General features: G+C 30.0%; 3 protein-coding genes across 3 annotated transcripts; 1 reads left to right on the top strand and 2 right to left on the bottom strand.

Annotated features, from left to right (window-relative positions):
* Window positions 1–2,722: 2,722 nt before the first annotated feature.
* LOC127743968 (uncharacterized protein At1g76070-like) lies at window positions 2,723–3,552 on the top strand. The gene has a single exon (XM_052256230.1). It carries the CDS (start codon window positions 2,938–2,940, stop codon window positions 3,475–3,477), a length of 540 nt encoding a protein of 179 aa, XP_052112190.1. The 5' UTR covers window positions 2,723–2,937; the 3' UTR covers window positions 3,478–3,552.
* Window positions 3,553–3,847: 295 nt separating this feature from the next.
* LOC127743955 (pentatricopeptide repeat-containing protein At3g46790, chloroplastic-like) lies at window positions 3,848–5,588 on the bottom strand. The gene has a single exon (XM_052256210.1). The coding sequence runs from the start codon at window positions 5,484–5,486 to the stop codon at window positions 3,936–3,938; it is 1,551 nt and encodes a 516-aa protein (XP_052112170.1). The 5' UTR covers window positions 5,487–5,588; the 3' UTR covers window positions 3,848–3,935.
* A 358-nt stretch (window positions 5,589–5,946) lies between these two features.
* LOC127743957 (CST complex subunit TEN1-like) lies at window positions 5,947–7,538 on the bottom strand. The gene is made up of 4 exons (XM_052256213.1): window positions 7,243–7,538; window positions 6,739–6,881; window positions 6,279–6,435; window positions 5,947–6,188 (listed from the first exon to the last, which is right to left on the bottom strand). Exons 2-4 carry the CDS (start codon window positions 6,840–6,842, stop codon window positions 6,069–6,071), a joined length of 381 nt encoding a protein of 126 aa, XP_052112173.1. The 5' UTR covers window positions 6,843–6,881; window positions 7,243–7,538; the 3' UTR covers window positions 5,947–6,068.
* Between the last annotated feature and the right edge of the window lie 2,943 nt (window positions 7,539–10,481).

The following is a 10,481-nucleotide window of genomic DNA, read 5'->3' as shown; positions in this document are numbered from 1 at the left end:
GAAGAAAAGATTTGGTTTTAATTGCAATGAGAGAGTGGCATGTGGCACATTTTAGTTATAAAATTAGTATAGAGAGGAGGGACGCATTCTTTAATTTTGAAGGAAAGATTTAATTTCAATTATAGTAAGGGAATGACATGTGGCATATTTTGGTTGTAAAATTAATAAGAAAGAGAGGATAATTCTTTAATTTTGGAGAGAAAGATTTAATTCCAATTATAATAAAAAAAAGTAACATGTGACATGTAAAATTAAAAATATATAACATAATAGAATATAATAGATAATAAATTCTTATCATATAATTTTATATTCTTAAAATACATACTTGTTTTAGTATGGAATTATAAACATTTTTTTTTGTCAATTCCTGCATATAAGAGCTATTTTAACCAACAAATTAAAACTTCTCGTAACTTTTTTCATATTCATCAATAGTACTACATATAACCTTTGGCTACCAAAAATGCAACCTCCAGCATTACCAAAAAGCCCAACATATTACTCACCTTTATTAACTTATAATCTAACCTCTCTAATTAACTCACTCCCCAACAATTTCTGTCCCTTCTGAGTCTCTGTCTGCGCGTATTAACACCACACTGCCAGGCGTCAAGCGTTTTAAGAGGCCACGCATCTTCCGCACTTGCTGAAAATTTTTTTGTTCAGCACCGTAGCATTGGCCCTACTAAATTGCTATAATTGAGATTTGAGACACTAAATTGCTATAATTTTTTAAAAAATTTTGTTATATGTTCACTAAAATTAGTGAAATTTTTTTAAATATTATATTATTAGAGGTGAAGTTTTTTATCATGAATCAGTATGTTAAATATTATTATGATCATTTATAAAATATCAATGATGTTTTGTGTTTTTTTTAATTAAAATAATATTTTTTAATAAAATGTCAGTCACGTTTTATGTTTTAATAATTAAAAGAATATTTTTATTATAAGATATCAGTAACATTTTGTTTTTTTATAATTATAAAAAAATATTTATTACAAAATGTCAATAACATTTTATGTTATATTACTATAACTATGTAAAACACTAAAATAATAAAATATTTTTGTATTTCATATTAAAATTATTTATATATAAGAATTTTAGTCAAAATTAGTTATTGGTATAAAATTTATATTAAAATATAAATATATATTAAAAATAAAAAAAGTTTAAGGAATTAGTATTTTTATTAAAATTTGACTAACACTTAACCATTAAAAGAAAATTAGTAATCTCACATTATTGGATATAATCCCAAATCATTAAAAATACTAATAATAATTAATTAATGGCTATAAATCACAAAATTTACTAACCTCCTAGTATTTCTCAAAATAAATTAAACTATATATGTATTTATATATAAATACATTGATAGCTGATTTTAATAATTATTTTGAGGTGTAAACCATTTTTGATAATTTTTTTACATAGGATAATATGAAATTACAGTGTAAAAACTTTAAACATGAAAATTTAGAATGATAAATCAATTATTAATATTTAAAAATATAGGTTAAAATATATTGTTAAATTACTAGGTTAAAAAAATTAAATTGATTTATAGAGTATAAAGATCCAACCTAACCTTGTCCATTTTTATAATGGATAAAGTCCCATTGTCTAAAACAAGACATTTAAGCTTTCAACCTTTTTATTTTAAGATAATACCATCTATTTGTTAAAAAATCTATTTTGTTTTGTGGAGAATTTATTCGATACGAAAATTAGTTACTAATATATTTATATATAAATATATGTGTAGTTTAATTTATTTTTAATATATATTTATATTTTAACATACATTTTATACTAGTAATTAATTTTGGTGATTGATTTTGGTGTGCGCATAACATAGTCGTTATTTTAATTATATCAAACACAATGTCATTCCCCATATAAATGGGGTAACATTTTATGTAAATTATAATCAAAAATGTTATGTACATGTTAAAAATTAACCACTAGCCCCAAATTTAGTATCATGTATTTATATAAAAATATATATTTTTAATTTATTTTTAATGTGTATTTTATATTTTAATATATATTTTATATAGTAACTAACTTTTTGTATATATATAGCTATATATATATAACTTTTGATAGAATACAAAATCATTAAAATTGAATTTAATTTAGACAAATATAACTATATTATGAATACATACAAAATTAGTCACGTATTTAACTAATTATACAATATATATTAAAAATGAGTTAAATAATATATATGTATAAGATAAGGTAGCTGATTTTAATTTAAAATCAAAGTTTATATTTAGAAAAGGGAAAGAACCGACCGGATTGCATTACAATTTACAAATAAACTTCATTTTCTTAATCTCAAACAAGTGCTGCATTGAATGATAAAATTACCAGATCACGATTTTAAAATTGTAGTCAAATTATTTATAACAAAAATTAAAACGTAATTAAATTCCATAGACTCAAATCAAATTCGAATTTAATTTCTAATAAATACTCAAGATAAATAAGATATTGAAAGTCAAATGAACTTTTAATTTGTAACATTTAAAGCAAATAATTCCATTTACAATCAAATCAATCCTTTAGGAAAAAAAAATAAAATTCAATGATATATATACTTCTTTATCTTTTCTTGATGCATGTGCTCCTTCTCTGTTCTTCCCAACTCTTTGAAAATTCCCAATAAATCTATATAGTACGCCACCATCCCTTGATTAATGTCAACCAAATTATTTCTTAATAATACCTCCCTATTCAGTTTCTTATTAGCAAATATTCAAAAATTCAAATATCACTTTCAATTACTCCAAAAATTCTCTATATACATGCCTTATTAATTCTTATCTATATCTCTTGCATAATCATTAACCCAAAAAAAAAAAACTTGTAATTCTCAAAATCTGTGTTAATGTCAAAATTCTGTAGCCACTCTTCATGATGATGGAGAAAATCTCCAAATTGAAGAACAAGTTGTTCAAGTTTTTTCTTACACAACCTGTAGTAGCTTCAATGGCACTTCAAAATCCAACAATGAGTCCCAACAATAGTGTATCCAAAAGGGGTTGTAGATCACACCATGGATTCAAGGTTTCAATAGTTCCAAAGGAAGTTAGAAGAAAGCATAGGAGTGCAAGCTTTAGGTCAAATAATGAACCATCATCTCCTAAGGTATCATGCATGGGAGAAGTTAAGTGCAAGAAGAAGAGAATGGCCCTCAAACAGAAAAGTGTTGAAGAGACTATTATAACCAAAAGGAATGATGATGTTCCATGTGAAGAAAAGAAGGGCAAGGTTCTTCTTTGGATCTTCAAGGGTCAAAAGCAAAGTGGTGGGAATAAAGGGTTTGTGTTAGAAGAGAAGGCACAAGAAAATTCACAGGTAATAGCAGCACCATCATTGGGTGCCATGAAGAAGTTTAAAGGTGGTAGAGGGTCACTGAGAGATTTTGATGTTACAATTACTAAAAGGTGTTAATATATATATATGTGTGTGTGTCAACTTTATTACAATTATCCTTGAAGTTAAATGCTATCATGGGTTTTTATGATATTTCTGATTGCCAGATGCAAAGTTTATTGAAAAAGAAAATGTTGATACTTGTTTAGTATAATTTTATAGGTCTGTAGAGTGGAATTTGGTTTGTAAAGAGGTTTAGTTGAATCATGAGTTGCAGAATTTCATCTTTAAAGTGCTTTTATTCGTTTATTGCAGCCTTAACTTTCAAGCAAGTTTTGGTTTGAACTTTCGTAACTAAGTGATATGCACTTGATCAAGCAAATATAAGCTTCAACTAAAACTTTCATGTGAGATCTGAGAACAAAAGCTCAACTATAAAACTAACATTCATAAAAATGTTAAAGCTAGGCATGTAAATTGTTGTTATTTCGTAAATTATTCCAGTAATCAGCTTGGAAAAGAATCACATAAAAGTGCTAGCATACACTGTTTTCCACTAAAATGGAATCCCAATGAATGCTAGCTTCTTTCCCCATGATCCTATCTAAACTTAGCAGAGTTTCAAATATTTGTGTTGTAAATGGGTGTGTTTCATCATTTACCCCAAATTTTTGGTGACCTGATTCAAGCTCCACAGAACTATACCCAATTGGCTTCTTGATTTCTTTCTCCTTGATTATTTTCCTCACTCTAGCTGCATCCTCCCATCTTCCTGCATCTTCGTACATCTGTGCTAGAATCACATAGCGCCCTGCATTGTTGGGGTCCAAAACTAACAATTTCTCTGCGGCAAATTCAGCAAGCTCCATGTTTTTGTGTATTCTAGAAGCACCGAGTAAGGCACCATAAACATTTTTCCCCGGTTGAATAGGCATAGTTTGGATAATCTCCAATGCTTTATTCAAATCCCCAGCTCTGCCTAATAGATCCACAATGCAAGCATAATGCGCCTCGCTTTTCTTGACACCATAGGTTTCCATGGACAGAAAAAGGTGCCAGCCTTGTTTGAGCAAACCTGCATGACTGCAAGCAGATAACAAGCACAAAAACAAAACACCATCCGGCTTCACGCTTGACTCAACTAATTGCTGAAACATGCTGAGTGCTTCCTCCGCAAGACCATGCATTCCATAGCATCTAATTATGGCATTCCACACAATGACGTTTCTATCAGAAACCTGGTCAAAGATTGCTCTTGCCATGCGAATGTAGCCACAATTTGAGTACAATGATATAAGACCACTAGCTATAGCAGCATCAAGATTCATCCCTATCTTGACAATATAAGAATGAATCCAATATCCGGCTTGAACATCCGCAGCCTGAGCAAATGCAGGGAGAATAGTCACAAAGGTGGCATTATCCGGAGCACTGATATCACCGTCCCTCAACATGTCATAGAACAGCAAGATTGCATCATCCACATATCCATTTGTGGCATACCCTGAGATCATTGAATTCCAACTAACAATGTCGCGTTGAGGCATCTTATCAAACACTCTTCTAGACACTTCAACTTCCTGACACTTCGCATAAAACGCAATGAGGCCATTGGCAACGAACAGGTCCAAGTCCAACCCACACTTCACAACATGCCCATGAATCACTCTACCCTTATGGAAATCCCTCTCAGCAGCACATGCCTTGAGTGCAAAAGGATAAGTATAGCGATTCGGGGTGGTGCCACTCGTGTGCATCTCATCATAAACCTTTATGGCCTCAACAAAAGGACCCATGTTGGCATATCCCTTGATGAGCACGTTCCAACAGAAAACATCTCTTTCGGACAAAGTGTCAAACACCTTGCGTGCATATTCAAGGTTGGAGTTTAATTGGGTATACCTGTCTACTAGCTTAGTTGTGACAAATGGGTTTTGTTCGTGGCCATTAACAACAATCTGCGCATGCGTCTGTTTTATGCAATTGGTGGTTTTACAAAGGTTCAAGAGGTCTGTGTAATAGAAAGATTCTTTTTTGTGAGGTTTTGGGACCAAAAATTGTTGCACTCTACGAGACACGCCATGCATTTCTTTGCTATGTCTTAAAAAGAGAATAATGTATATATGCTACAGCATTTGAAAAAGCAAGAGGTTTGTCAACAAAATCAAGCCATGAAAATAGGAACTTTGGTATTGGAATAGTTATGGAATATGTAGCACTGCAGAGAACAATAGTTTGAATATTTAAACAAATTATAAAAAAAAAACATATTCCTTTAATCCTTTCAGTAACGATTGAGGTTGGTCATAATTATTTCCAATTATTTTTTAAAAAAATATTAATTCACTTTGTTGATAACTTGAAATTTTTTTCCCATTTGAAGGTTAAAACACCCTTTGATCTGATGCACAGCATGTGCCATTGAGCTACCAAAAGTGATGAACCTTGTGAAAATTTCTGTTCACATGATGAACACTGCAGAATATACAATGTTCATACCATTCTCTTGAAATCACATAGAAATGCTCTTACATAAGTATCTCAAAGTGACAAAAATATTGACATGAATATATTTCAAGGAACAACCTTACATCATTTTAAGAGGGAAAAAAAGTTACATTTAAATTAGTGATTTATGACAGTTTGTGCCAGCAAATATCCTACAAAAGTTAACTTGCTGGATTGTTGAGATGGTTGGCCTGAAACTGTCTTAGAAGCAGCAGTGACTGATGATAAAGATTGAGATCGATTCCATCAACGTTTCTACCGACACGAGCCTGCAAAACCCCCTGCACCAAGAAACAAAGAACAACATTCTCAATCGCGCATTCTATGGTGAATGTGTTCAATGTGCTTATCCATTTTTAAGAAGAGCATACCTCATTATTCTCGGATCGGATTTGAAGCTCACCAATGAATTGGTAGATAGAACCAACTTTGAAGGTAAGATCCCTCAGATGTTCGGTATTAACTTTCAAGAAATCACTACCATCAACGATTGTTGCTATGGCTGTCTCTAATGTGTATTCCTGCAACCTGTAGGAAGCTTAACGATTATTTGCTACCATCATTGCCGGTGGTGAGATTTTAAAATATATACAAAATGCTAATCATACATCAATTTTTATTAATCCAAAAATAATGCTACATTACTCACATCCTCAAATTTGATGCTACACAATAACCAAGGCAATATAGTTTTAGGAACAAGAGATCCAAGATCAATGAAACTATGGCAAAACTCAAATGGCATGGAATTTCAACATCATCTGAAATATGTCCTGTCATTACTATGGTGAAAATTCCTACAAGAAGTACAATTAGAGTTGTACCACTCACTTTCCGGTTACTCTGAGCGACGCTCCTTGCTTGAAAAATGGCGACGAATGGTTTAGCTCTTGCAAAGTAACCAATGCACCAGATTTTATTTCAAACTGAGCCATCAATCTACACCTCTAACCAAATTAAGGTTCAAGTTGTACCTGCAAAATTTGAGAAAGCAATATCTATTATGACATTCAACAAAGCATAAATCCATGTTAATGATCAAGTTATTATAGTAGAAATACCCCTCAGAATCTGCAATTTAGTTTATGCAACAAATTGCAACACATATTAACAGAGAGCAGCTTAATTTTCACTTTTCAATTTAGTTTTATGTTGTTTTTTTTTTTTAATTGCTTAAATTCTTAATTGGAAAAATCCTATGCAATTGACAAATCCAAGAACCCATTGATGAAACCCTAAATCAACTTCCAAACACAAATCACACCATAACTCTACGTTGACAAGTAAAGATACAAAATCAAGTTAGAAATTAAACACAATGTTGAGAGCGGAAACCTGAATTATTGCTCCAGTTGAACAGAGCAGAGCTTCAGGCGGCAGTGGCGGTGAAGAAAGTCGAAGTCACGGCGGCAGAGGGTGGAGAAAAATGTGGACTTAGGGTTGATTGGAGTGCGTACGAAGAGAAGCAAACATGAAAGGAATTTGTACGAATTTCAGAATCCAGAGTGTGTGAAAATTGTTCGAAAACATTTGATGACTAGTATTAACCCTTCTTTTGTGTTTCAGGTACAATTGAGCTTCCATGACTAAGAAACATTGAAGCCCATTCGCCATTACTCTTTCTGCTTCCATATTCTTATTAATCATTACCCATTCCTTATTTTTTACTTATTTTAAATATACATAAAAAATATAATTTAATAATTAATTTTTAGTATGTACATAATATTTTTTATCTTTAAATACCGACAAATACTAATATATTATAAAAAAAAATAAGAAGTACAATATTCGAAGTAACAAATAAATTAACAAATTTTGAATTTTTATATTTTTAAATGTAAATTATTAATATAATAAATAAAAATTAAAAATTGTTTAATTAATAAAGAGTATAATGACTTTAAAAATGAGTCGTCTTTATGTCAAAAATGGTAAATTTTTTTATTTCTTATAAATATTTCGATAAGTAAAGTAATTGGTTCAAAATTTAAATTTTTTATATCTAAGATGAGAATTGATGGAACCATTAATATATAGTTATGAGAAAATAATTAATTTCATTGAGAATTAGTAGACTTAGAATGAAGTCCAAATTTTCCAGCAACTTCATCATATCAACTATCCTTCTTATACATGCGTGCATATGTATAAAATACATAATCATTTGGCACAAATTATAATATAGGTGCCTTCTATTGTACCTATTATCTTATTGTACCTATGGTAACTACAAAAAAGGTTACCAATTAATTATGGACATTTGGTAACTGAAAGCGTGTCACTAAAAGTGTTGCTTAAAGAAAAAGTGTTACCCTTAATCGTTAACTTGGCTCTGATATCAAATTTTTAATTTCGATTTTTTCTTTTAATTTCTTTTTCGAAATTTCTATTAGCTCTTCAAATTTTTCTTTGAAAGTATTGATCATTTTTACCAGTTTATAACTTTTCAATCTTGTTTTAGTTTATAATATTCCTTTTTGTATGGATTATTGTATATAAAATCTTTTATCTGTTTGTCTTTTTCTTTAATATAACTTCTCAAATCCTCAATAACTTCTTTTATTTCTACGCTTTCTCCTGTTTCTAAATGTCTGTTTAATTTTTCAATTTCATTCTCCATTTTTTCTTTTAACAGCTTTAATTCTTTTAGGTCATAATATGGTGTTTTAGGCATTTATAAATTTTTTAAGTTTAGCTCCAACTTGTTTATATTTGTTCTTATTTCTATCCTTTTTATTATAAGGTCATTAATTTCTAACTGAAGATTATTTAATTCCCTTTTATACTCCTTTATTTTACCTTTTAATTTTCTCGTCCTATTTCTTTTAATTTTATTTTCTGGTTTTTCAATCTTTTTATGCTTCATTATTTATTTTAAAATTTCTGCAAACTCTATCATCGATTCATCACTATTTTCTAGAGATTCTATTAATTTTTCTAACTCTTCAACTTCTCCTTTCAATTTGTCATAGATTATTTTTAGAGCTTCAAATGCTCTTTGATTTATTTCAGAAAACTGTAAATAATTTAACCGATTTTCTCTTTCAAAGAGCTCTTGTTTCTTGTCTTGATAGGTTACATATATTTTCTCTTTATTTATTGTCATAACTTAGTGTTTAGGGTTTCATTTAATTTTTCTACCTTTTTTGTTAATTCTTTTATTTCAGAATTTTCTTCTTTAATCTTTAACTTAGATAAACTTAAAGGGCTATTAATTTTGGATTCTCTTATTTGGAAATTCGATGAAACTAATTTTTCTGATGGTTCTTTTAATAATAGAACTGGGTTTTCAATAACTTTATATTTTGGTATTTTTGTTTTTACAATTTTCTGAAATAATTCATCAACATAAATTCTTTCTTTGTTTTTAAATATTATACTATGATGGCTATTTGTTAAAGCATAATTTATTGCGTATGTAATTGAAAATGGTTCATCGTCTTGTTCCATTAGATTCTTTCTGTGAAATTTATAAGCCAAACTTATAGATCTTCCAAGGTTTTCAGTTGATAAATGTATAGCATATCCAAGATGGGCATTGAATTTAACATTTACGTTTGCCAGGTTTCCATGAACAATTCTAATTATTTGATCTATTGGGTCATCAGTAATTCTTTTGTCACAGATTGCTAAGCTTATTGGTGAATTAATTCCTTTCATATATGTAGATTTGATTAAGACTTGTATAGTACTAATATGAATCCATCCAATTTTAGATCTTTTTTGTTGATCCTTAATTTTCTCAATCTGTTTACTCAATTCTTCATCATTTATCAGGACTATTTCAAGTTCTCCATTAGCAGATTTTATCTTTATAGGGGCTTCAAGTTGAATTTTTCCATAGTATATTATATTTTTTCTATTAAAAACTTCTTTTAAAAGATTTTGTTTATTAAAATTTTCGTTTGATTTGAGATTTAATTCTGGTTTTAGAACAGCCTGTTTTTCATTATCTAATAAGGCAGATAATCTATAATAATCAGATTCTTCCGTTAATTCTAAACTTTCTAAATAATTCATAACTATGAGATTAAGATAAAGGCGTACCTTTCTGGAGAAAAACTTCCTTTATTTGGAATATTTTACATAAGATGTTTTTATCTCCAGAGGGGAGATTGTAGATACTAACTCCAGATGGGAGTTTAGAATTGGTTTTTCCTAAGGGAATTCTTCTTCAAACTATAGAATCGCCTCGGCCGCTTCCTCCTTGCTCTCCTAGCATATGAGTACTCTTAGCCTCCTGCTTTCTATGGTTTGATGCCTTCTACAATTGCCTAAGCAACCTATTTATAATGGTTGGTCTGATGGACAATTCCCATCCTTACCCTTCTTATGACGTCATTGCTTACGTCATTGTTTATTATCTTGCACTAGCTACATTGTTGGTGCTCTATGACCTAAGCGCTTACGTCACTATGCAATAATGTTGAGAGATGCTTCAGATGTGCTGTCCTCCTCTTTCATCATGTGACCTTCAAATGCGTTGTCTTCTTCCTTTATCATGTGGGTTGATTCCGTTTCATTATTGCTTTCTCCAGATAACTCTGAGACACATAGCTGGCACTTGTGGT

The sequence above is a fragment of the Arachis duranensis genome, unplaced genomic scaffold, assembly GCF_000817695.3.
Source record: "Arachis duranensis cultivar V14167 unplaced genomic scaffold, aradu.V14167.gnm2.J7QH unplaced_Scaffold_165934, whole genome shotgun sequence".
NCBI lineage: Eukaryota > Viridiplantae > Streptophyta > Magnoliopsida > Fabales > Fabaceae > Arachis > Arachis duranensis.
Note: the sequence above shows the minus strand (reverse complement) of the source record. Positions and strands in the feature narration are given on the sequence as shown.

Coding starts and splice junctions, on each gene's coding strand:
- LOC127743968 (XM_052256230.1), top strand. CDS start 2,938: ATGATGATGGAGAAAATCTCCAAATTGAAGAACAAGTTGTTCAAGTTT.
- LOC127743955 (XM_052256210.1), bottom strand. CDS start 5,486: ATGCATGGCGTGTCTCGTAGAGTGCAACAATTTTTGGTCCCAAAACCT.
- LOC127743957 (XM_052256213.1), bottom strand. CDS start 6,842: ATGGCTCAGTTTGAAATAAAATCTGGTGCATTGGTTACTTTGCAAGAG. Junction 6,436..6,738: donor TCGCTCAGAGTAACCGGAAA/GTGAGTGGTACA, acceptor AGCTTCCTACAG/GTTGCAGGAATACACATTAG. Junction 6,189..6,278: donor TCCGATCCGAGAATAATGAG/GTATGCTCTTCT, acceptor TTCTTGGTGCAG/GGGGTTTTGCAGGCTCGTGT.